General features: G+C 30.3%; 7 protein-coding genes across 7 annotated transcripts; 3 read left to right on the top strand and 4 right to left on the bottom strand.

The window, feature by feature from the left end:
* The first annotated feature begins 1,740 nt into the window (after positions 1-1,740).
* Tsp_11429 (hypothetical protein) lies at positions 1,741-3,563 on the top strand. The gene is made up of 8 exons (XM_003372646.1): positions 1,741-1,794; positions 2,020-2,148; positions 2,357-2,420; positions 2,475-2,512; positions 2,701-2,761; positions 2,868-3,000; positions 3,058-3,175; positions 3,444-3,563. Exons 1-8 carry the CDS (start codon positions 1,741-1,743, stop codon positions 3,561-3,563), a joined length of 717 nt encoding a protein of 238 aa, XP_003372694.1.
* A 2,627-nt stretch (positions 3,564-6,190) lies between these two features.
* Positions 6,191-7,355, bottom strand: Tsp_11428 (conserved hypothetical protein). The gene is given in 4 exon segments (XM_003372645.1): positions 6,191-6,245; positions 6,357-6,420; positions 7,015-7,281; positions 7,301-7,355. The coding sequence occupies 4 exon segments, from the start codon at positions 7,353-7,355 to the stop codon at positions 6,191-6,193; spliced, it is 441 nt and encodes a 146-aa protein (XP_003372693.1).
* A 997-nt stretch (positions 7,356-8,352) lies between these two features.
* On the bottom strand, positions 8,353-8,969 carry Tsp_11427 (conserved hypothetical protein). Its single transcript, XM_003372644.1, has 3 exons — positions 8,899-8,969; positions 8,726-8,758; positions 8,353-8,593 (listed from the first exon to the last, which is right to left on the bottom strand). The coding sequence occupies exons 1-3, from the start codon at positions 8,967-8,969 to the stop codon at positions 8,353-8,355; spliced, it is 345 nt and encodes a 114-aa protein (XP_003372692.1).
* On the top strand, positions 8,970-9,493 carry Tsp_11426 (conserved hypothetical protein). The gene is made up of 4 exons (XM_003372643.1): positions 8,970-9,031; positions 9,113-9,212; positions 9,268-9,351; positions 9,440-9,493. The coding sequence occupies exons 1-4, from the start codon at positions 8,970-8,972 to the stop codon at positions 9,491-9,493; spliced, it is 300 nt and encodes a 99-aa protein (XP_003372691.1).
* A 690-nt stretch (positions 9,494-10,183) lies between these two features.
* Positions 10,184-11,014, bottom strand: Tsp_11425 (protein IMPACT). Its single transcript, XM_003372642.1, has one exon. The coding sequence runs from the start codon at positions 11,012-11,014 to the stop codon at positions 10,184-10,186; it is 831 nt and encodes a 276-aa protein (XP_003372690.1).
* A 2,729-nt stretch (positions 11,015-13,743) lies between these two features.
* Tsp_11424 (conserved hypothetical protein) lies at positions 13,744-16,095 on the top strand. Its single transcript, XM_003372641.1, has 4 exons — positions 13,744-13,918; positions 13,967-14,252; positions 14,496-14,965; positions 15,794-16,095. Exons 1-4 carry the CDS (start codon positions 13,744-13,746, stop codon positions 16,093-16,095), a joined length of 1,233 nt encoding a protein of 410 aa, XP_003372689.1.
* Positions 16,096-16,923: 828 nt separating this feature from the next.
* Tsp_11423 (acetylcholine receptor subunit alpha-type acr-5) lies at positions 16,924-19,400 on the bottom strand. The gene is made up of 6 exons (XM_003372640.1): positions 19,355-19,400; positions 19,193-19,287; positions 18,909-19,063; positions 17,668-18,263; positions 17,375-17,568; positions 16,924-17,286 (listed from the first exon to the last, which is right to left on the bottom strand). The coding sequence occupies exons 1-6, from the start codon at positions 19,398-19,400 to the stop codon at positions 16,924-16,926; spliced, it is 1,449 nt and encodes a 482-aa protein (XP_003372688.1).
* Positions 19,401-25,413: the final 6,013 nt, after the last annotated feature.

Here is a 25,413-nt window from a genome sequence, read left to right as displayed (position 1 = left end):
GCTTCTGTATGAGGCAAATATATAGAATACAGCTCAATGTTACAAGAACAACAGCCAAAAATCAATAACAATCAACAGCAACCAATAATCAACAACAAACAAATCTGAACTACATTATAATATATACAATGGAAAAAGGTGAAACTATACAATTATAATAAATAAAATATAGAACAATAATGAATAGTGAGTGCAAAGGAACTATAATCGTACAGGTATAGGAGAACGATAAGCTGTAGCTCATAAAAAATGTTTTATATTAATTTTATTACGTTGTATTCTACTCGTAAGCCTAGCTACACGTCACTCCTGGAAACCGTAAGCTGCGCTACTTCTCACGAAGCCCGTTTCACGCGTATAGTCATCGTCCATTTGCTGCACTACCGACTCAGTTTTACCCTGTTCATCAATGATCAGTCGTAGAAACTAACAGAATTACAAGTGGTGCTTTTGTGCTCTTTTGTTCATGCGGCTGTGATAGTCTTCCAGATGATTAGCCAATGCCTATGTGGAACCAAATGTCATTCACAGTTTTTACTTTTTTCTTATTTCCCGATTATCCATATTATCTTAAGGTTAAACAACTCTTGGTACCAGGATGGGGCAATCTTAAAAGTCCTATCACGTTGTACGGGTGTATGGTATGTTAAGCGGTGAGTAGAGTAGAAAAAGATTGCTATATAAGAAAGCGCATGTCCAAATACCACATTGTGTTTGGGCATAACAAGAATAAAAAGATCCATCGCAGAATTTGCATTCGATTAACGCGCTCGATGAACAATTCTCTGTTGAACAGCTTGAGCGGAACACCGCAGAGCTACAAGAAAGAACCAATAGAGACCTCATAACGATCAGTGTAATAAAGTGATTACTTCAAGCACAGAAATGATTTAGTGCAATATGAAATGCAGACTGTTCTGGATTTTATCACTGAAGGCATTATCCAAGACACATCGCTAATATGCATGAAATGTGATATAGGTATTTCATTATAGTTCAACATGATGAACATTAAACATTAATATAAGAAAATGCCTTTTTACAGAATTTCTTGACAACAGAATATATAATATATTCTAAAAAAAATTACCTGATAACTTAATATTGCTCTGCATGTTTCAAACAAATAAGATATAATAATTTGGAAAAAAGAATACATAAACAAGGACAAAAAATTATGAAATGTTTAAAAAAGAATTGATAAATGGATGGAAAAGAAACCAAATGTTTGATGCATGCAATACTATAGTAATTTTTACATTTGGACAAAATTTATATTTTCTCATGAAATAAGTTTTAACACTGTATGCGCGTGACGCTCTACAGCGTTGCACAGTGAGTTCATTTTGTCAATTTTCACAAAATTAGAAAAAATGAACATATATGGTTATTAATAGGATAGTATTGATTATAATCAATAATAGAATAATTATTAACAGCACGGTATCACCAATATATGATAAAATAATAAGGTTTTGTTTTCATTATCTGTAACTGTTTTATTCAAACAGAAATGTTTTGGCATTAAACATAGCATATAAATTAAGACAGAATTTTAATGCTATTTATTGTAAACAATTTTAAAGCTTAATTTTTTTTATTATTTTTATTTCTTAAGCTATCCGTTCCTTGAATTTTTTTCAAGCAAAGAAGATGTCTCCTAATTTGTGTTTTGTCGTTCCTCCTGAATGAAAATGAAAATTTAACAAGTATATTACTTTTACAATAAGAGTGGATAAAATGGAAAACCAAATGGTGAAGAGCGTACATCTGAAAGATCACATCGGAGACAAGGTAGAATTTTGAACACAATTTCTCTACTTTTAATGTGAAAAAGTTTCTTCAAAATCGTGTTACCAAATAAATGGAGAAATGACAAAGCTACAAAATGTTCAGAACCGTCTCATTAATAATGAAGAGAAGAATTTTGTAATATAAAATGTTAAAATTTCATTACTTATCTCTTCTTTTGCTTTCTACGTTTCTGAGCTTTTGTATTTTGTAATGCAGATTTTGAAGAGGAATTTGGCGGAAAATACTTCATTGTGTCAGAGGAAATTGATTAAAAATTGCCTGTCATCAAGGAACACTGATTTGAGCAATTTTCAAACGTTGACGAGCACACGTCGCAGTGAGAAATGGAATCAAGTAAGAAATGATTGTTTCTTTTATAATATACGTATTTTCTTTGAAGAAGCAAACAGTATAAAATACAAATATATTGAGTTTCAATGATAGATAAGGAAATGATTAAAATAAATTCTGCGCATGAAACTTAAATGACTTTCATTTTGTGACACAATTTTTTGTGATAATTTAATAAATAATTCAACTTAACTTATTTTATACATTTCAGAATAATTTTTTTCTTTGCATAGTTTCGGCAATACCACCAATTTCTGATTTAAAGCCTGTAGCAGGTATTAATGTCATTTTTTGTATTTTTCAATTGTTATTTAATGTTGAATTTTCAGAACTTGATTTTGATGAGTATTGGAATTTTGTTGAAAAAGTAAATTGCTGTTTATTTTTTAATTTGCATTATATTTTGTTAAAATTTATAATTCATTGTTACCTTATTTCAAATCCAGTAAAATTCTGGATGTTCAAAACGTTACAACTGATGATGTATGTAAATTGTAAAAAATTAAAAAATAATTTCTTTCAATCTGCTTAATTAAGTTTTCAAATTAATGTTAGTTGGTAAATATGATAAACAAAAAAGCTGAAATAGTAATGCAATTTGATATGGTTGACTGCCGTTACCCATTCGAATATGATGACAGACATATAAGAATATGTCCATTAGCTTTTCTTGACAATTTCCTTTGATTGAAAAAAATAACGTTTCATTTTCTTTACTTAAGATGCTGTAAATATCTTTGAACAACATCAGCTTGTGAACTATCTGTTTGTTGATGAAGACCTTCTTTCTGTTGCCAATAAGAAAAAGGTATTGGTATTTTACTGTGAATTTTCACAACAGCGGGCCCCAAACATGTACATGATTTTTATGAAAATGCATAAATAAATATTTCACTAGTTATTCTTTTCAAGGTATCGTTTCCTGCGCAATTTGCATAGAAAATCTAATCAAGGATGCTATCCAAATTTGTATTATTTTGAAATTTACCTACTTGACAGAGGCTATAATTGTTTTTACAAGCAGTACAAAGTACTTTCATGCATTCATTTTTGTTGAATATTCACTTCAAGCACATTATAACTTGTTCAAGTTAATATCAGTAATAAAGTATAAGCTGTTAATAATCTGCTCATATAATAATGTTTTAAGGAGCACAATTTAAAATTGATTTATGACTGAAAGTTTTCTTTATAGATGACTGTACCATTTATAAGTTGTAAAGCCATCAGACTTTAAAATTAATAAAATTACTGCAGTTTTCCTTCAGTAATAATGTTCTTACCCACATCATTTTTAGGACTATTGTGAACCACCAAATTATGAACCTATGGTAGCAGAATCGTATAAACATGAACTGATCACCTATCGTCAGAAGCAGAAACTGCATTACCAGTTGTCTAACAATGAAGTTTTATAAATCAATTAATATGAATATACAACATGAATGAAATTCAGCCATCTATTGCGCTACACAATGTTTTTCATTTAACTGTAATAGTTATAAATAATTATAACAAGGATCTACATTCTGCAGATTCACCATATTAATGTTGTATAGCAATTGAGATTGAATACCAAAAATGATGGAAAACGGCTATTAAAATTTTACCAGTTACCTTGGAGAGTTAACAGTGAACTAGGCAGTATCATTGTAAGATTCTTGGGGTGCTGCACATCTCACATTAGAAAAACAAGCGTAAAACCCTTAAATATGCTCAATTTATATGAAATTTGTTTCAATAGATCAGTGCTTCTCAAACTTTATGGGCTGTGACACAAGGATGAAAATCGAAATTTTTCTCAACCCAGTCACTTGCAATGCATACTTCAAACATATCCACGAAGAGGTGAAGGAATATCCACGAAAGTACATGGAGAATTAACCCTTGGGCACTGACCGTTAGTAGTGCCGTGGGGTCTAATGAACCCCTCCTCGTTATTTCACATTTATTGATGTTGAAAACAAATTTTATCCGCTTTTAGCAGTCGTATTTTATACGTTGTTAATTTTCCACTGCGCATTGGACCTGGCAGACAGAACTTCTCATATAATTTAGGTTGCAAATGTTTGGTTCCACATTTGTTGGGCCTTGCCTTCTAGAATATATATTATGCGCTCTTGTTCGTACATTTCTGAATGGCTCTTGCTTACTCCATGAGCAGAGACGATGTCTACCTATTCATGTATCAGAGCGCTCATACATAACCTCTTCAATCTCATTTTCTCTCAAAAAGTGCAGCTAAATTCAGAGGATGTATCATGGTTACTCTTATCAATATAGTCGTAATCGCTGACACTACCTATATGTACTTTCCTCAAGAGAATCATTCAGGACGTCTAAGAAACTACCACTATCATATCCTGTGACATTTCTAAACTTTTGCGACATTTGACATGAAACAGAGAAAATTTTGCATAAAATAATGTAAATGATACTAAAATTAGGTCAAAATTTGCATAAAATAATGTAAATGATAGTAAAAGTATGGCAACTTTTGCATAAAAAAGTTAACAAAAGAACCACTAATAATAACCGTTCACAATCAAGCAGAAAACACGTAGCCAAGGAATAAACGATAGCGACTCATCAGTTTGAGAAAAAATTTGATAAATGAGAAAGATATTGGAATAGCAACTGCTCAACACCGGTCGCAGATATGACCGCGCCGAGTGACAAAAATATTCTGGGGCCATTTCTAAGAAGGTGTGAAAAACAACAACTGTCATTGTTTAGGAATTCTGCTAAAACAGAACGAAATTTTTTCAATGGGTCTGATGGACCCCGCACCACCATCTAAGGGCTAATCGATTTATCCGAAGATTCTGCGTTTAAAATAAGTTTTGATCATGAAGGATTAACACAGTTTCAGCTATCAGTTTTAAACACATATCCAACTGTTTCCATCGCTGCATTAAAAATACTGCTTCCTTTTACTGCTTCGTACATGTCAGAAATTGGATTTTCAGCAATGATTGGAATTAAAAGCAAATTTCTAAGTAAGCTACAATTATCCAACATCTTGCGTCTAAAACTAACACATGTTAGTGTGGACGTCAATGAAGTCATCAGTGAAAACAGAAAACAAGCCCATTTTTCACATATACCTCATTATGCATTTAACTAATAAACTTATACATTGTAATTAGGTTTAGTCATTAAAAAATTTAAAAGTATTAGACTAATATATTTTATTTGACTCCCTTGCTTTTTAAAGTATGCATCTCAAGTCGACTGATCTTGAAAAATTTCCGTTTTTGGCAGTGGGTCACAGCCCGTAAAGTATTTGAGAACTGCTGCTTTAAAGACAAAAGCTATTTCACATTCAGTGATTTCAATTAAGAATATCATGCGAAATAACAAATGCATAATTGTGGAATCAGAAATAAATTACCTACATTACTGAAAAATAAATAAATAAATAACATAAAATTACAAATACAGCCGTTAAAAATAAAATATCAAAAAAACAAAACCAGAAAATCAATTGAATGCTGCTGGTTCGAGAAAGCAGAAGAAAGCTGTGCTTCCAACTTCACACTCGTGCTATCACAGACCCACATTATACGACTTCATTTCACATTATTGCAAATTTTCAACAAAGTAACTAGCCCACTAGTAAGCATATGTACACACATCAAAAAATGGAATACATATCTGAGAGGCATTCATTGTGTAGCGCTCTTCGGCGCTACGTGATTTCAGACCATTGTGAGAGGTTAAGAGTTTATTAGACAAAGCACAAAACAGCGAAAACAACAATGACAAAATAAAAAAGACGAAATAACAGTCGCAACCCACACGATCACCGGCTTCCGACTTGGCGTCCCCTACTGTCAATGTCCTACAAAAAAAAGACATTTGTCATACAAAAAAAGGGATTTTACTAAAAAAAATATTAATAATAATCCATGAAGTAAAATATAACATACTATTCAAACATTCAAAAATTAAACCAAACAGAATAAAATATGTTTAACATTTGATAATTATACATGTAGTAAGAGTATAACATTGGCAAAGCTAGTGCTTTGACATTCATCTTTCAGTATTGCTTCCGAAACGATTTCCACGTATTTTTGGAATATGTAACTTCACGACTAAAATCAAAATAGAATAACATAAAACTTAACGCTGATTGAAACTGTTAAATATGAAAGCGTGATTATTGCAATTCTAATCTGATTAATATTCAAAGCAATTAAAGATACGTAGAAGTAAACGAGGTAAAATGAAAACGGTCGTAAAAAGCGGAATGTGGTGGCTGCTTGGGAACTGAAATAAAAAACAAAGGGCCTTTTCAAACATGCAACTGGAGAGCTTCAATCTGATTTATCAATTAAAATATATTACGGCATTGCGGTGATTTATGAATTACTAACATGGATTGATTGTCTAAGCGTGACTATATTCAAAGACTGTACAACATTTATTTTAAAACAGACAAAAAAATATTAGAAAACGCAACAGTTATAATAATAGAACAGGGAATCACAATAAGAGAATAAGTAATACTGCTTTTCATAACTATGGTGAAAAATTCACTACCTATGTTTGCATAGGATTAGGAATTATCAGTAGAGAAAACAGAAAAATCAAACAACAAACATCGTAAATAATTATAAAAACTTTATTAAAAATACAACATTCTAAATATCATTGAACAAATAAATGCATACCATAGTGAACAATATTTAGTAGTATGGCAGCAAAAGCACACCGAAAATTCTACCACCGCTAGTTTTGCTAGAATGGAATACTTTGTTTTAGAAATTTCAACTTCTTGTAAAAATTAATCCAAAGCAAGTTTTCCAAAATTAATTTACAATGAAGATTACTGTAATTCCAACTTTAGCAATATAAAATTACGCACAAATTTCTCGATATGTAATTTTAGCTTCTGCGGTGAATTTTTGTGGCGATTGTACCTGAACATCAAATGTGCTTTTATAGGGTACGATAGAAAGAAGACAAAAGTAGTCGTGTCGTGTGTGCATTGGCAGTAGTGATACGGCGTGCGCTTTCCGGTTTGTTTAACCTTTGTATTATAGCCCTTTGTATAATCTCTTGTACCTCGTTGTTTATAATAAACCTCTGTATCATAAATGGCTCGGATGAATCGAGCGCCTGACGGCGCTACATTTTATTCATTAACCCTTTCGCAGCCGTTGTTGCCATATGGAAACACAATGTTTAGAAAACCGTAGCATTTGATCTGTTTTATAATATTGCTTATTATTTATCTATTTTGCTTTATCTTCCTTCTTCTTCATTTGTGGAAAAACTTATTGTTTAGCCTAGTGTCCTGTCTGAGATATTTATATTTGTTTAATCAGCATTTTCAAAAATTTCAATTTTGGCAAATCTCGAAGTTTTTCATGCCATAAATAAATATTTTGATAAGGAGATAAGCCCAAATTTTTTTCTTTGATCTACATGTTATGTTGAAATATACTGTAAAATTTGAAATGCGTAATGCTAAAGTATCAGTCGTGGTGCTGCTTTAAATTCTTGTTGCCATATGGCAACAATGGCCTTTAAGGGTATAAGAAATCGTTCATATTGCTTGTCGCCCTTGATAATTTTGAAATTCTGCTTTTTTATCTCATCTGTGCTTAGAATGCATTTTTAAATGAATATTCCATGTAATGTTGTCAAACATATGCTATATTTTTAAACGTATTTGAAACATTCCTATACATAGTACTTGCAGTGCATTAGCAAAATGTAGTTCCAGTTGTAGCAGAAGATGATATTTATTGAAAACCCCATACTCACCATTATTAAAATAATTCACGTAATTTGTTTTTATTATGGCATTTGGTTTATCTTTTAGAAATGGCTGTAATGAGACTGTTATAAAACTTCATCTGAATTATTTATGTCAACAGTTGTGCTTGATGCAGCTGCCTTTAGCTGGTATATTGCTCTCAGAATGTAGCACAATCATGCCAGGCGCGCGGCAGCTGTTAGATATTTGTTGACTTATATGGTTCTCTTGGTGAACACGTGACGCATCTGTAATGACCACGGCTCAGAGTACAATATATAAGGCGAGAAATTACACAGCTATTTTCACTTTTTATCAGCTATCGTCATGGATTGCGACTTGAACGTTCGTCTCACTAGAAGCGGAAGAAAAATCCAAGAGCTCATTGCGTTGCCTGATGCAGATATATCTGAACCTGAAATGGACAGTGATGATGATCAGAGATCATCCTCTGTGGTTGAAAGTTCCGCGGAGTTAACATCTGAAGATGAATAAACTGAAGGAAGGCAGAATGTAGGTGGAGGAAAAAAAGAATGCCTCCTATAGGTGCCACATTTGAGGGTATGTTGTGCTTGATCACGTACTTCCAGATAATAAATCTTTGCATTTTCAGAAACAGCATCTGGTTCTTCATGCGTTTTGCGAGAACTAGCGTTTTGCGTCAAATGCAATATACATCTTTATTTGACACAGCAACGAAAATGTTTTCAGGCATATCATAAAAATTAGTCCTTCATAATAACTATTCGATGTTATTTTTAGAAATAAAAGTATTGTTTGCTGACTTCAAAACATTGCACATTTTATAACTTTAACGGCCGTTGTTGCCCTATGGCAACATGACTAAAACTGCCAATAATTTTATAAAAACAAATTATTATTTGTAAATAACGCTTAATCAGTTATGTGAATACTAATCATGTAAATCAAATCCATAACTGTGATTTATTCCACAACAAATTAGTTGAGCCTGCAAATCATACAGTACGCTAGCATTGATCAATGTTTTCCATTGCCATCTGTTATTGGAATTTTGCTTCCTGTATATTATCATATGTATCAACAAATCGTGCGTACATCATTTAATGATTTAAGGAGACCAACGAAATTCCGAAGGTAACAGCAGTTGCTCGACGAAGTATTTTTGTTCAACTGTCAAGTTCTGTTATGAAGCACCGAACTATTATCATACTTTAGGTATAAACCAGTTGATCCAAGTGCTCCTCCAGATGATCCAGTGGCAGATTACATGAACATTTTGGGAATGATATTCAGCATGTGTGGTTTAATGATGAGAGTATTTTTAATCAGGAAAATGTTATTCGTTTAATGACCGCATTTACCTTTTTCAGTTAAAATGGTGCGCATGGGTAGCTTTATATTGTTCGTTTGTCAGTTTTTCTAATTCCAAAATTACTGACGATGCAAAACAGATTGTTAGCAGCTTTATGTAATTTTTTTATTTTTAAACGAATATGTTATGTCTTTTTGTTAGTTATTTTTAGCATGTTTGTTGTTTTTCAGGCTTTCGATATCTTCTGTTGTAATGTGCTACCTACAGAATCCAACACCTATTAATTATGCTTTGTGACTGTGCTTTTTGGAATGAAGGTTTCGACGATAGAGTAAATTTGTTTGAAATTTTAATGTCATCAATGCCCTGAGTTTTTGGAATGATTATTTGAACCCTTTTACTGGTTGTGAATGTGGATTTTCTTTTGCAGCAGTTGAAACTTTAATTTTATGCAGCATTTATTTAAAAAAGATTTTCCTTGTTAAGCGCGGCTATTTTGATTTTGAATTTAATAATAGTGCTTTGTGCAGTTTTGTTCAGGTTCACAATTTTGGTGCTTCTTTTTTTGATTTTAAGGAAATTAATTTTTTAATTCTCTGCATTGTTCAGCTGTTATTGGATGTTCTTAAACTTTAGAGCTTTCCCTTCAATTCCACTTGGAATAAATTAAGTGAAAAGAAAATGTTTGCTTGCTTTGAAATATGAGAGAATGCTTTCTGTTGTACTTCGCATAATTGCAGCACATGAAATGTAATTGTCCTAACAATTTTTGAAAGAATTCTTCACAATGCATGCTTGTCATTATTATCGCTATTTGGTGACTAAAAAATGGTTATTAAAATATAGTTCATTAAAAATTCATATGTAAAGCATCGACTTTCAGTATACAGTTCAAGGCAAAGTTGAAACAAATATGCAAGTGCAAGAGAGAATAAAAGAAAATACAGAATTTTCTAAGAAGTTTCGTCGAACAGCTATTTCTTTTTACTTTTTTTTGTCTCTTTCAGAAATCCTTCTTGTTGCAATACAGAACGAGCGACGTTGCTGATATGTTTGAAACGATCGCTTCCGAGCTGTATTCCTCCATACCAACGAGAAACGACAACCAAAACGTCTCGCACATCCAATGTTTGTAAAATATGCATTAACACAGAACCTGCTTGATTTTCTCCATCGTCATCACAATCCTGCATCCACGATTCGTTACTGAGCTGAATTCGGTAAGCGAACATATTGTGTGTTGCACGTGCAATTTTCGAATTTTCAAGTAATTTGCTAATTACATTCTCCACATCTTGTTTTGACTTCACCACCGCAACATGAGCTTGAAATGTACTTTTACGATCTGTCAAAGGTTCTCCTGAATATATAGGAGGATAAACTAGGGTTTTGTCCTGTTCAACCGATTTCCCTGAATAGCACGGCTTGGAGCTGCTATACGTTTCCGGGTTTTCATTCGAGTTGTTCATTGTATAATTCCTTTTTTTAAAATAATCTTCCAGATATTCTGTCCATTCGTAGATTACAACAGAGCCATTTTGCCACATTGCTTTCAATGCTTTGCTGATCATTTGCATTTCGTTCATTTTCATACATGGAGAAAAGATAGTGAAATTTGGTGGTGCATTAGACGGATAGTTATCTGGAAAATTTACTGTAAGCTTGAAAGAAAAATCGGATTCGTCATGCTTAAATGTCCACAGTAGTGTTCCATCTTCATCTGTCTTCCATCTATCACCGTAGATAGCCAAAAGGGCTTGAATTTCATCGCGTTGCTCTTGATGATTTTTTGTTTTACAGTCCATGCAAATCTAAAATAACAGAATGCAGTAAATATAATTTAGTATATTCGAATGGATGATAAACCCTGAAGAATAAAAAACTATTAAAATAAAAAGCAAGTTCCAGAATAAATTCATATTTTCTGTAGAACAGAATTATAAAATAAGAATTAAATTAATTTTAATTTTAAATTTATTATTAAGCAAATTTATAAACATATTTTTCATGACAACAACAAAGCTTAAATGATGAAAAGTCAACAAACAATGCAATGTTGTTCCTACTGTAGTATAAAAATGATATTCATGTTTTAACGACGATAGGTTTTAATGATCAAAGTTATAAGTTTAAGTCATGAAATTGAAAGAGCTGCTAGCAGGAGAAACCACAACACAGAAACAAGAATGCCACAACAAAAACAAAGAAAAAAAAATATATATATAGTAAGGTCCGCTGGCGTCACTTGCAGGCGTTATTCATCACATCACACACGCACTACACACGACTTTCTTTTTCCTTCTGCCGTACCCTAAAAAACACATTTGATGTTCAGCTGCCATCGCTACAAATGTTTTAAAGCAATAGGGCATGAAGTTGCCATTGTAAAAATTATAAAGATTTATTAATCACATAACATTATTCAGATTATATTTTTTAGTAATTAATAAGCACTAATGCACCATTATTTGTCAAACACGTTTTATATCTTTAGAGCTTTATGTATTTGTTGCATCTATCCATTGTTATTTGTTTTACTTATGCTCTATCAATGGAAAGAAAGCAAGAAAAGGAAAAAAGGAAAGCTTTAAAGAAAAATGTTTTGAACGAAGTACTTTTATTCATTAATAAACGGTTAGTTATCATTACTCTTAATTCTAATTTATTTGTCAGTGCATGCAGCATTAGTACTATATATTTGTTTCAGATGTCAAAAAAATGAACTGTTTTGCATATCTGGAGCTTTGTTTGATGATATGGAACATTACATTGCATTGAGCTTTTACTATTTCTTATTTTTAACATATAATTTATGATTTGCTGGAGCATAATGAACTTAATTTTTTAATATCCATTTCTATTTAATATTCATTTCTTGCGATGAATTCACTTGAACAAATAAATCTTCTTTTGGATGAATTCAGATTGTAGCAGCTTATAATGCATTTTAAGTTTGAAATGGAAAGTAACGTAAAACATTTATGAAACATAATTGATGACAGGAGTAGGCGAAGTTTGCATGATTGATTTCAGTTTTGATTCAAAATGTGTTAAGAAAATGTAGGAAAATAAGCGTTTTATCAAATTTTGCTTTTCTTTGTTCGAATTATTTATTAGAATACTTTAGAAATTCTAAATTACTTTTTTGTCATAGTAATAAAATTATTTTGCACCCTTTATTCGTAATATGTTTTGCCACTGTAATTGTTTGTTACTGCATCGTTTAATAGCTATTAAATACGTCAAAACTTGGGCAAGTTTTTTAAGCTCCAAATGCTTTACTCTTGACATACACTCCATTTTTGTCATATGATTTTTTAAATAATAAACTTGAAATTTTTTAAATTTCATTTCTGAGATTGGGTAACAATTCTTTGCTAACCTGAAAATGCTGAAAATTTTTGCTATCTGCATTTAATTCAGTAATGCATGTGTGTGCATATTAAAAGCTGTTAAACAAAAATGTCTGGACAATATATTTTCAAAAAGTTGGCACACGAATTATCTGAGAAATTCCTTGTTAAGTAAATTTTGAATCTAACGCATGATATGTTGTGAAATGCTGATTACGCAAATCAGAAAATGCATAAGCAGCAGCAATCCTTCATGATGGTGTTTCAGGCAAGCGAATGGCCAAAAGTGGCTGCAATGATTTGCAAAACAATATTGAAATTAGTTGCTAAATAATGCTGTTGTAATAATTGACTGCTCAATTAACAAATATGAAAACAAAGAATAACTTTGATACTTCATTTTAAAGCAGTAACGTAGTTGTGATTTACATTTAATAATATAACCTTTCTATTTTCTGTGATTATAATGAAACAATTTTTGTTAACTGAAGCTTTCATTACTTCTGAAACGTACTAAAGTTTTTTTACTCATAACAAATATGTAACATTTAACAATAACATGAAAACAGTGTTGTTACAGAGGAAAATATAAAGAACGTAACTACTCATCAGGATAGATTACATTCATTGTTTTTATGACATTTTAAAATAACATTATATACATGATTTTAATAAATTTGTAATTTATGAAACCAACATATAGAAGGGTTTGGTTTTTAGAAGAGATTAATAAATGTCAACACATCAATTTGGAAAGCAGGTTTATTGTACAATTACAACATTGTAATTGAACATAAGTGAACATTTGAAACAGTTACATTGGTGTTTTTCAGGATGGACCATTGCATATTTCTCCGTGTTAGACGCTAAATAAGTGAACCAAATGATTCTGTTGTAAGTTCATTGCATGCAGTTAACCTTCTTTTTATGAACTACATTATTGCACTTGTTTTCAGTTACTCAGTTGCAATCATGTTCTGCTGACTTACTTGACAATAGGATGCTTTTGATCAACATTCTGGTTCATTTTGTAGAATAAGCTTCTAGAAGAGTATTGTTAATGGCCTTTGTTGCCTGCACTATATATGTTATGTCACTAAATTGGGACCGATTGGTTGGTAGTTTTAGAAACGTGTCAAAATTTCATTTTTAAACTTTCTTGATCACTTTTCAAACGCGTTATGAAACAAAGCTCGTCGAGCATAATTCATCTTATGGCTTGGACATTATTCACTGTTTTGATATGCAGTACTGTTCTGTTAGCTCACCCGGTGCCAACAGTGGAAGAGACTCCGTTTATGTCAAACCTTTTCCAAGCTTACCAGCAAGTGTGCGAACCATTAAAAGATGCGTCAAGTAAGCTGTACTAATAAGTCACTTCGGTTATTACCACGCTATGTTTAGCTGCTAATAAAACAAGTCCGCAAAGTTATATATTTTGCCTTCCGCTAATTGTTGGATTGGTAACAGAAAATAACGCTTGGATGACAGAGCTTTACAAAGGCACACTTGCAATGGAATTACCACCATCGGCAACGTCAGGACGAACTGCTGTTCATATATTGTCCGCTGCGGTGGAACAGTTCTCTATATCCGTAAGGCTGTCAATTTTATGTAAAGATGCAGAGCTGAGAATGTTTTCTTATTTTCTCAGGAAGCAAACAACGTTATATCGGATTTGGAACTTGTGGTTAGGTTATCTTGGATTGATTCACGTCTGCGTTGGGATATAAAAACGTGGCCATTTGTTACTTTTCCTGCAAAATTGAATGTTCACCATCAACTTTGGGGACCAGTGTTTGTACCAAAAGAAAGAAAGTTAGCAATGAAACTGTTTTGTACCACAGGAAAAGAAAGTTATTTATTTTTTAAAATTTAGAGAATTTTTTTTAACATCTACGAAAATTTCATACAATGATGCAGTTGTGCGCAGTAATGGAAATGTAACAACAACAGTATCCATTCGAGTTCCGAGAGCCCGATGCACAAACGATTTGCATCAGTATCCTTACGATAGGCAGCATTGTTGTTTTGATATTCGAGCAGAACCGTGGAAAAGGTTGAGAACAGTTGTGACACTTCCTACTGCTACCGGATCTCCTTCATTTCCATCGTCGTGGGCTTTGGAAAATGTGAAAATGACACCAGAATCTTCTTTGGAGAACGAACGAGAAGAATACATACGGACGTGTGTTACTGTGGTACGCAATTCTGCGGCAATTCAGGCAGAGTTGAGTTTGCCCATGGCAGTCTCAGCTGTTATCTTTTTGTGCGCACAATTGACTGGAAAATGGAAAACTCAAGTTTATCTGAAAATTGTAGCTATATTTCTCCAGTTGTTTGCCTTTCAAGCAGTAATCTCCAATACCAATCTTAGCTTTGCATCTCAAACTCCTGTTGTGTGTAAGTGTTTGTTTTCACATTGTAGTTGTGCCAAAAGTTTGTATGCCATAGTTTAAAAATTTAGATGATAATATTCATTCTATATGTATGTATGTATGTATGTATATGTATATAATATTTATTTATGTATATTTATTTATTATTTTCAAACTGTAATTCAGCCGTAAATTGACTGCAGAAATTTGCCAAAAATTGAGCATAATGTCATATAAACAATATTATTTATAGGTTAGCGACATAGTTTTTTATCAGTTTTATTCATTTCGGTTAACGGTTGCTAGTTGAGGGTTTTGCTTGTTCATTTTTACATTTATTCTTTACATTCTATAGCCGTCAAGGTGGAGCTCAATTTAGATCTGAATTATCTAAATTTTTAATGTTTTTCAAACTGCTTTGTAAAATGCACGTGAAACAATGTTTTTCATATCATTAGCTTCAACCGTTTTTTAAACTCATTTTATTGCATAATAAAATTAATCGCATTTTACAAACTAAACTAAATTAAACATTAATTGAATTCGTATCCGTTTAATGAAACTCAAAATGTTGCTTCTGTAGGCTAAAATATTTCACGACAACGTTTCTTTGAAAATGTTGAATTTTCAAAAGCAGCTCATTTTAAACTGCATCATGATATGTTGTGTGCTTCAGTGAAGTTTAAGTAACAGTTTCAAGCTTATTAAAATAAAAAATTTTAATTTTGCTGTAGCAATTTATTGTTATAAGAATTTTTGTGATTTAACCCATTGTGTTCTACTATGCATACTGTGTTTCTTTAAAAATAAAGATGAATCCTGAATATATATACATGAAATATGATTATTTTAGATAGATATTATAATTTTACTGTTGGCATGACAGTCTTCAGTCTTTTGCAAACACTGGTACTGTGGGCTTTGAGCCGGCGAACTTTCGACTCACCTCCTCCACACCGATTCATTGTTTTGTCAGATGCCATGAATTATTTTGTGTATGGCAAAGCAAATGATAAAATGAAAGAATGTGGACAAAGTATAATAGAAAAAGCTAAAACGTCTGAATGGCATGGTGTAGTTCTTGCACTGCATTCAGCGTTATCTATTTTGATTGTGTTCATATATCTTTTGGGAGTTGCATTGATTTATTCATAAATAGGTCACATTTGTTTGCATTGTTTTTGCAAGTAAAGCCTTCCTTTTTTCCTTTCCCCTTTTTGCTAGTCACATATTTGTTGATCACTCTAATAAAGATTTAAATAATTTGAACTGTGAAATTTGAAAAGATGAAGTGTCATTGCAGTAGATATATGAGCATTTTGTTTAGATGTGTTTAGATGCTTGAACGTTGATGTGAAATTAGTGCAGAGTTATAGATTAGTTTTAATATAATTTAAATTTGATTCAAATTCAATGTTATTTTGAAAAATTGTCTAACTAATTTATCAGTCAACCTGAAAGTTGTATACAGAAGAAGTTTATTTTTTTCATTTTTCATTTGCTTTATCAGTTGCATCTAAGAAAAGTCAAATAAAAAAGGAAATTAACTTTTGATAGTGCCTTCAAAATTATTCTTAACTAATTCAAGTATGCTAAAGGACAGACAAGCTATTGCTTAATTAATTAAACTGCAATAAAATTTAAACTGTGCTGTTATTCAACAATGACTGATTGACAATAAGCAATATTTATTCATGTCAGTTTGAGATCGTAAATAGAAGTGAATTAAATAATTCAATTATTTTTAAAACATTGAATTTACAATTTTTGCATATTCTGCTCTTTTTTGAAGTCGCAAACATAGTTTCGGCTTTTCTTTGTCAATGATACAATTTATAAAAATTTCATTCAAAAAGTTTATAACAGAAAAATGCATAATTGCAAAAATAATGAGACGATGGAAATAATTTGTTATAAAAATGAAAATGATAAGAGTTTATTATTTAAAAAATGTAATACTGTTACAGCAGACGTATTTACTTATTAAATAAGTGACTTGCTACCCAAATAACCTAATATAATTATAAGCATAGTAACTGCAAGCGAAATGCAGTTGAATAAAATTAAAAGTATTCTGTCAATGACAAGAGCAAAAAATTCCCATTCCATGATCAATTTTTGATCTTGTTCAGTCTCTTGAATGCGATCACACAAGAACGTAATTTTCATTTTGATTTCTCTTAGTTGATTACAGAGTGCGGGGTAAGCTCGAAAATTACGCAGAGACGTTTCTAATTCTTTACATTTATGGTTACTTCTCTTGACATAAAATTCTTTCAAATCTGTATCAGTGTAAACCATTTCTTCCATTCTTGCTAATGGAACATTACTTTTGCATTTATATGCCTAAAAATGAATTTTACAACGTGTTTGATACATGAATAACATTTTAAATATTTCATATAATTATTTACATATATTAGATACCACTTACATTGGGGTGATTTATTTCTAATATGCTTGAAGGTACTTGCAACCAAAGCTTGTTTGCAAATGTATAAAAAAGCAACCTTCTCCAACGCTTGGGAACTCTTTTTCCTTGTCGCCCTTGTCTTTGAACAATAATAATTATTGAACTGAAAACAGTTCCGAGCGCAATCAGGACTATAACACTGAGATAAAACCAACCTAAAAATTGGATAAAGCAGATGTTTTAAACAATTTAAAAAAGCAGTGTTTTCACATAAAAAATCAGGCAAAAATACGCATTAAAGGAAACTGATTTACCAATAAGAGGAATAAAGTCAGAAGTTGTTGGCATTTCTTCTGATACCATTAACAAAAGAATCGACATTGCTAGCAAAGTAGTGATTCCCAAGCTTACTTTTTCTGTTCGTTCGCCGGTGACTGTAGTTGGAGAAAAGAATCCAAACATAGATATAAAATTTATAATAGCTGTTGGAATAACCAAATTAACGATTGTAAACAGTGGTTTTCGTCTAATCACTAAGTCAGCATGTATCAAACTGAATGGGTGAATACAACACTTGTATGATTGGACATCTCTGTAAGCTCTAAAACTAATCACTGACCACTCTGAATGTTCGATGTAATCCTCCATATATACATCTTCCATCATTGGATAATAATCAATTCCAGTGGTATCAAACATCCATGAACCAAATGTAAGTGTACAGCTGTGCTGATCAAACGGAAAATACAAAATGTTCATGTTGCATGTGAACTTGTAAATTGCAGGATAACGAAAAGTTACAAAAGCCTTGTCTGATACGTTTGCTGTATCAAGAGAGAGCACGTTGCTTGGATTCATCGAAATGATTACACTGGACCACCGTTCAGCAGTTTCCCGAACCATTTCTATTCTGAAAAATTTCGTGATATTTGTATTTTATTTATTCATTTATTTATATTTAACATTAATTTTGTGTAATTTTATACTTCCATCCATACAAAATTTACCTTGTATTGACTGATAATAAAAGTTTCAAAGGGCGTTTATTTTATGAAAAAATGTAAAAAGATGCTGTTTTTCACAGTTAAATATTTGTTAGCATTTTTATTATTTCAAAAGCAAGCAAAATTGTATACAACAGCATTATTTTTATTTCATGCTATACATTAGTGTTTTTTGCATTATAAAAGCATTATAAAATTTCAAGCATCGGTGCAATTTTAAAATTATCAGCAATCTAAAAGCCGCTAATTAGGAAGTATCAGTATTTAAATTATTTTATAATTTTTTTGGCATTTCAAAATAAGGATTATTATCTCATCTCAGAAATATTTATTGTTGATTTTAAGTGGATATAAACGACACACTAGAAATCTCAAAAAGTACAACTTTGTAGTAAAAAACTAAAATGCACTTTATGAAAAGAAATGTAACAATGTTTTGTCCAAATCAAAATTAATTATGTTTTCTGCTTTTAGAAATTTTTCATCAACAAATAAGAATGGTGTTCTCTGTTGCAAAAATTTTTCATAGGCAAATTTGAAATTTTACAAACCCATTGTACAAATATGTGTCAGGCAGCCAAACCAGGTCATGCGGAACAACTACAGACTCAACTCCACCAAAATCTTTTGGATTCCAAGCTAGCAGTTCATCATACCACATTTGCACTGTCCAAACATACAGTTGAAGACTTTGCGCTCTTTCGTTCTTAAATGAACAACATACATACACAACAAAACTACGCAGAAAAAATTAGCTGCATCTCTTTACCACTTCATTTATTAGATATAGATTCATACGAAGTGTAACATTTATGCTAGTGCTATGATGACGCACAGGTCGAACTCGTTTATCATAGTTCATGCCATCAAATAAATGACGTACCAACAGAGATCCCCAATACGATCGATTTTCTTCATCTGAATGAGCACCTACATAAAAGACTAATATTCGTTTAAAGTATTTGAAAAATAGAATCGTTCAGTGAAATATGCTTACCAGTGCATAAGAGGAGAACTTCAAAAAGCAGAAACAGAGTAAGCATATGATGAATTTCCATTCAATTTCAAATCATAAACATATTGAAAATGAACAGATGAAGAGCATATTCGCTTGTTAGCAAACATAGAAACTGCTGCACTCTGAACACTGTTTCAATTAAAATATAAATGCTTTCTCTTACTTTCTGCTTACTCAGACTGTTTCTTTAAAAAATGCATTCTTTACTAAAGGCAAATCCTAATAAACTGTTAAAAATGAAACTAAATAAAATGAACAAAATCAATCAATCATGCATGTTTTAAAAATGAAACATTTTAAAAATAAAATCAGGGCTTTAACCATTGTTGCTGTTTGATAATATTTAGCAGTACTTCAATTTTACCTTTTTTCATAACAATTCCATTAAAATTTTAATGCAGGAAATTTTTCAATAAAATCAAATAAAAACACGTATTCGAACTACTTGTGCTCTTGTTAAGTAACTATGCTGAGAGAATCAACATGAAATTGAGAGAATTAAATTGATCGATACCTGAAACTTTCTCATTTAAAGCAAGCAGCTTATGAATAAAACTCCCTTGTGAATAAAGCTAGTAATTTGATGAGATAAATCTTTAAAATCATGATTAGAGAATTTATTTTCTACTACATGAGGAGTTCTAACAGAAAGTGATGGTTTTGCAAGGAAATGCCAGCTGACTTCATTCAACAGCGTTGTACAAACTAAATTATTGAAAAGAAAAGTTTAAATGCAAAAATAAACATAATTTATCGTGCAGTTAAGTGTAACTAACTTGTCTTCTAATTTTTTTCAAAATATCTATTGATAAAATTTAAAACAACAAAAAACTTAATGTATATGTTTTATCAGCTATATGTAAATTTTATCCGCATTTTAGTAGTCATACAGAACTAATCAATGAATCAACTGTTGCTCTTAATATTTCTAAATTAAATAAAGCAAAATTTTTTATTCTCTGATAAAAAATTATTTTTATAGATAAACTAAGAGATCAGCGATACAAATTTTAGCATCAATACATTGTCAATTACAATAAAATTTGATTTGACTAAAAAGTATAGAGTAGTAAAGTTTTCTAATTGTAAAAGATATAAACAAAACTATATTGAATTTAAAAAATGATCTGCAACGCTATTTTTATTTGCAAAAATTCAAAATTACTCTCTTTATGTAATAAATTACAACCACATGTAATGATTGAGCAAAACCAGTAAAATTAAGTGCTTTTCAAGTAAAATGAAATTTAATAAATGAAGAATTATACAGCTCTCAGGTGATTACATTATTTACAGTGTGCGCACAATTTAGTCATCTGTGATTAAATGAGTAAGTTACAGTTCAAAATGAGATATGACAAAAATGAATGATCATGCGTTCCAATTTCATTTTAATGCTCATTTCTTAAATTCACTTTATTTTTTCTTTGAAAATTGTTTAAAAGTGCTTTTCTTAAATTTAAACATTATGATTAGAAATGCTTGTAAAAAATAAGCGCCCATTTTCAAATCTTGCCTTAAGGAGTTTTTTTGTTAAATTAAAATAATGAAAGTAAAAATTATGCAAATAAGCTGTTTTTTTAGTAAAGTAAATGCTTATGTTCATCTTAGCATTGCAACAGTTTAAGAAGCAATTAATTCTTTTCTCAGAAATGCAAACAGAAAATTATTTTCATAAATGCAAACAGAAATTGCAGTAGCAAATTGCTACATTAATTTTTCTGTTAGTTAGTAATTTGTAAAACTGACTGATATGTTTTTGAGATTGAGGAACAAATAATAGAAAGGTATAACGGCATTCAACAAAATATATTTGTGATAAGCATAATTAAACGTAGTCATGAAACTTATGAAAGTTGTAAACTTTATTATCAAAATAAATAGAAATTGGCAGAATGCTTTTAAGCAACTTTTTCAGCTTGTAGATAAAATAAAGTTTAGAAATAATTGTTTAAGTGCAAGCAATGGGCAAGACTGTTCACATACCTTGCCCAAAGAATGATACGATTTAACAATTACACGAACAGAACTACAATTAATGTCCACGCTAAAGACAACTTTATTGAGGCTTTTAAGGATTGCTCGAATGTCGAGAAGTGCTCAGTAAGTTTTCTGTATTTGCAAATCAACAGCTTCTCGAGCGAATGAGTAAATATATCCTAATTTTCCCCATATTTTATCTGTAAAATCAAACAAATCATGTAATCTGCATGCAACAACGTTTCTTATAATGTTACACTCTCTATTAATTACCGATCGATTTAAACAAGCAGAATATAATTGCTTTACGTGGCAATACACAAACTCAAATGGCAAATTTTGAACATCTTTTCCATTAAAAATATTAATATAATCTTTTTTAACTTTAACTTTAACTATTTTTAGTTTTATTCTAATATTATTTTATTTATTGCAAATAAATTTTTTAATTCAAGTTTTCCATTAGTATTTCATGATTGCATCACAGAAACTTCATGAATGTCAATAAAAACCGGACGATGCATAATAATTAACAGCCGTGATATGAAAAAAATACTGCTATAACATCAGCGTAATTAGTAACAAAAAGCATTTTGTCAGAGTAATTATCCAATTTCATCTTGCCAGTTCAACAGATGGACTGCTGTATCAGAACATTGTTACTGCCAATAATAATAATAAGTGAACTGTATAATTATTAAATTTAAATATGCTAAATACACAACAGCTTTTCATAATTTAAATAAAGATGAAAAAATAAAAAAGACAATACTGATATATTTATTATTAAAAGAAGAAGAAGAAATTATTACTTGTATGTAATTATTGTGTGATCCACACGAAAGTTTTAAATATGAACAAATTCATATTCAGCATTCAATTCAACAATGAAAGTGATATAAATATAGAATGATCGATATAGTTGAACATTTTGTGAAACAGATGCAGAAATGGATATTCGATCAGAACTAAGAGGCAAAACTGCTTTGTTGTAGTGAAGGGAGAACGAATGCACCACCATCTTGTTGTTCAATTGTAGTCCATTGATCGAATCTAGTAAACTTGCTTAATTGGACTATGCATGTGTCAAATGCTTTTTTAAAACTTTTTGCAACACAATCAAATAAGCTCAGAATTTGATCTGGAAAAAATCTCATTTGAAAATCAATTATCACAAGCATGCTTCATTTATTTACTTTCTTATATTATTGCTGACATGAAATAATATATAAAGTTTAAGATTTTCACAAATTATATAATTTCAAAAATTCAAAATCAGCATTTTTACATTCTAAATAGAAGCTCCAGGTTCAGTAAAAAAATTTCTTTGCTCCCACTTTTGTTGCTCATTTAAATATATATATAATGCCCTTCTTACGAATGAATATATATTTAAACAATTTGAGTAGTAAATTTTTAATAATATTTTGAATATACTGTTACACTAATGACGAAAACGTATATTATACAGTTAAGGTAAAATTTTAATGCAATGCAGCTTCTATGTTTAAAAAAATATTGAATACAATAATTTTTGTTCATTTCATCAAAAAATTTAATGAATAGCTAATTGCAAAAAAATATTTGAATTATGCACTAACAAAATAATAGTTGATTATTTTGGTAAAGAAAAAATTTCAAACGGTTTTATTCGTCAATTACTTTAGCATATATTATGAAATATTCGATCTTTTGAATTTTTAAAATCATTCTTGGGCAATTTAATTTTAATTTATATGATAATATTGGGAAATGAATTGTATTAAATGAGATTAATTGCAATTTTTTTGCATAACAACGTATGACTTTCGAGGTAAGTTTTTAAGCTTGTTAAGGAAGCTGTATTCATGACAGAGACCAAAAAACATTTCTTTCATTAAACATAATTTATATTAAATAAACTAATAAATTAATTTAAATGGATAAAAAATAAAAATATGCTTATCATGTATGATTTGATACAGAATAGTTTATAGTAATTTGGCAAATCATAAGTATGCAAATCTTACATTAAATGTCATCTAGCATAAGTTTCAAAATTTAAGACAAATTAAATGTTCTACGATCATGTATGTTTGACAGACACTGCGGCGATATTAATCGCTATTTGATTGCTTGCTGTCAGTTTTTAAGTTTTGCACAAAAGTAACATAATATCGTCATTTTGAATTTATTTAAAAATTTTTAAACTTTTTTTTATGCTTTACAATGTTCAATTTATTGCTTCCATTCACTTTAGTAGTTAAAATTGTATAACACTCAAAGCAAATACACTCATATACAGCAAATAAATCTCAATGCACAAATTACTTTTTTATATATCTTTATTTATAAAAGCATCGCATCCCAATAGTATCCCATATCATATACACTAAACAACTAGAAAGAAACTTCATAAGATATATTAGAACATTTTTGCTTAATAAAAGATCATCATCAAATGATCAATGAAACATTTCAGAAGAATAACTACTTTGGAAAATATCCTACTTTACCATATGATGAAAGTAGTATTTCATAACAATTTTATTTTACAAAATAATTACTGAAATACTCTGATATGTTTTTATTACATTTATTATTATCTATTTCTTTATCATCATTGATATTGATTTAAAAAACGACCAACAATAGTAAAAAATTATAGAATATTTTGAAATAATACCAATATTGCAACTGAAATTTTATGCTAAGAAAAGTAAAATTAAAAGCCAAAAATATATTAATTTACGGAAAAGGGTTTGAAATAAAAAATTTATAACAAATTAACTTATGATAAATTGATGTTACAGTTTATAATAGGGATAAATGAAATAAAATATATCATAAAATGAGATCAGCGTAATGAATTGAAATTTAGATTATGGAAATTTTGCCAACAAAAAAAATGAATTTGCGGTGAATTTTAATTTCGCACAAAAAGCAAGAATCCATTTGAAAATCATTACAATGAACTAGCAGAATGAAAATTGAAATGTTGAAAATTGCAATAAAAACGTTTTACTTGAAAATTTCAGAATGTAATTGACGAATACAATGATGCTCATATTAATGCATTGCAACTTTGAAGTGTTTCTCGTAGATAATCCATGAGAAAGTGTCCAACGACCATCAGCTGAACAGTTGAGACGTCATCTTTTTTATGAATGGATATCACTAAAGGGCAAAGCAGAGAAGATTATTTGGATGCTGCTGCTTGCAAGAAACTGAAACCAAAACTGAAATCACCAGTTTTCACAATTTTCAAACATTATCAAATAAAATATCGAATTTAAAGCATCGACTGATGTTCATGCACTAATTCCATACAATTAAATGAAATTAAATTTGCTTTTCATTCTTTTATTATTATTTTTTTTCTCACTTTAAACATGAAATAAAGGATTTTTTACTCTTTTTCTACTTTTTCACTACATTAATCCGTTTGTAATGGTATTTGCAAGTCTCATATTTGTAGTAGCAGCAATTTTAAAATTAAAAACTTCAAACACTCTGCTTGTTAAAAATGACTATAGAGACTAACCAATCCGTTTGATTAAAAAGTATGCGCATTGTCATAAGGAACAGTGTAAATATAATTTTTGTCACTATTTGTTTCTGAATTTATTATAACAATAGAATTATATGTTGTTACTTATTAATAATTCTCCTCGTCAGTGGCAAGCAAATATTTTGCTAAAATTATTTAAATCGTAATGTACTTTAAATTAAAAAAAATTATCAATTAATGAATATAAACCAGATGAAAAGATCGATTTGAGCATGATATTGCTAAAGAAATAGCAGTCGGAAATTTTATCAGTTTTTCTCAAATTGCTTTTCACATTGCTCATCATTTCAGGGTGAGGAATAAATAATATAATTAAATTCTGTCTCCAGTTTAAAGGATATGATAGCGTCTTTTCTTTATAATTTTAACTTCTACCACGATTAAATTGTGCAGAAAATGTAATCATCGTGCTTATAAAATTTTTAAATTTTATTTTTGCTAATCAGCTGTGATTTTTAGCTTCCTCTTTTTTGAATCTGCTGAAGAATTGCAACAAATTAAATCTTGT

This window comes from Trichinella spiralis (assembly GCF_000181795.1).
Source record: "Trichinella spiralis strain ISS 195 chromosome Unknown Scfld9, whole genome shotgun sequence".
Lineage (NCBI taxonomy): Eukaryota > Metazoa > Nematoda > Enoplea > Trichinellida > Trichinellidae > Trichinella > Trichinella spiralis.
The sequence above is the reverse complement of the archived record's forward strand: the minus strand, read 5'-3'. Positions and strand labels throughout refer to the sequence as shown.

What these genes read in the sequence shown, in the direction of transcription:
- Tsp_11429 (XM_003372646.1), top strand. Translation starts at nt 1,741, where the DNA reads ATGGAAAACCAAATGGTGAAGAGCGTACATCTGAAAGATCACATCGGA. An exon ending in ATTGGAATTTTGTTGAAAAA is followed by an intron (nt 2,513 to 2,700) that starts GTAAATTGCTGT and finishes AATTAATGTTAG; the next exon opens with TTGGTAAATATGATAAACAA. An exon ending in ATTTGATATGGTTGACTGCC is followed by an intron (nt 2,762 to 2,867) that starts GTTACCCATTCG and finishes TCTTTACTTAAG; the next exon opens with ATGCTGTAAATATCTTTGAA.
- Tsp_11428 (XM_003372645.1), bottom strand. Translation starts at nt 7,355, where the DNA reads ATGCTACGGTTTTCTAAACATTGTGTTTCCATATGGCAACAACGGCTG. An exon ending in ACATATCGAGAAATTTGTGC is followed by an intron (nt 6,421 to 7,014) that starts GTAATTTTATAT and finishes TTTTTATTTCAG; the next exon opens with TTCCCAAGCAGCCACCACAT. An exon ending in TTTACCTCGTTTACTTCTAC is followed by an intron (nt 6,246 to 6,356) that starts GTATCTTTAATT and finishes TTTTGATTTTAG; the next exon opens with TCGTGAAGTTACATATTCCA.
- Tsp_11427 (XM_003372644.1), bottom strand. Translation starts at nt 8,969, where the DNA reads ATGATAATATACAGGAAGCAAAATTCCAATAACAGATGGCAATGGAAA. An exon ending in TTGATCAATGCTAGCGTACT is followed by an intron (nt 8,759 to 8,898) that starts GTATGATTTGCA and finishes TGGCAGTTTTAG; the next exon opens with TCATGTTGCCATAGGGCAAC. An exon ending in GGGCAACAACGGCCGTTAAA is followed by an intron (nt 8,594 to 8,725) that starts GTTATAAAATGT and finishes TGTCAAATAAAG; the next exon opens with ATGTATATTGCATTTGACGC.
- Tsp_11426 (XM_003372643.1), top strand. Translation starts at nt 8,970, where the DNA reads ATGTATCAACAAATCGTGCGTACATCATTTAATGATTTAAGGAGACCA. An exon ending in TGTGTGGTTTAATGATGAGA is followed by an intron (nt 9,213 to 9,267) that starts GTATTTTTAATC and finishes TACCTTTTTCAG; the next exon opens with TTAAAATGGTGCGCATGGGT. An exon ending in CTGACGATGCAAAACAGATT is followed by an intron (nt 9,352 to 9,439) that starts GTTAGCAGCTTT and finishes GTTGTTTTTCAG; the next exon opens with GCTTTCGATATCTTCTGTTG.
- Tsp_11425 (XM_003372642.1), bottom strand. Translation starts at nt 11,014, where the DNA reads ATGGACTGTAAAACAAAAAATCATCAAGAGCAACGCGATGAAATTCAA.
- Tsp_11424 (XM_003372641.1), top strand. Translation starts at nt 13,744, where the DNA reads ATGAAACAAAGCTCGTCGAGCATAATTCATCTTATGGCTTGGACATTA. An exon ending in TATCGGATTTGGAACTTGTG is followed by an intron (nt 14,253 to 14,495) that starts GTTAGGTTATCT and finishes AGTTGTGCGCAG; the next exon opens with TAATGGAAATGTAACAACAA. An exon ending in ATCTCAAACTCCTGTTGTGT is followed by an intron (nt 14,966 to 15,793) that starts GTAAGTGTTTGT and finishes TGATTATTTTAG; the next exon opens with ATAGATATTATAATTTTACT.
- Tsp_11423 (XM_003372640.1), bottom strand. Translation starts at nt 19,400, where the DNA reads ATGCTTACTCTGTTTCTGCTTTTTGAAGTTCTCCTCTTATGCACTG. An exon ending in AGTTCTCCTCTTATGCACTG is followed by an intron (nt 19,288 to 19,354) that starts GTAAGCATATTT and finishes TCTTTTATGTAG; the next exon opens with GTGCTCATTCAGATGAAGAA. An exon ending in TGACTTTATTCCTCTTATTG is followed by an intron (nt 17,569 to 17,667) that starts GTAAATCAGTTT and finishes TCCAATTTTTAG; the next exon opens with GTTGGTTTTATCTCAGTGTT.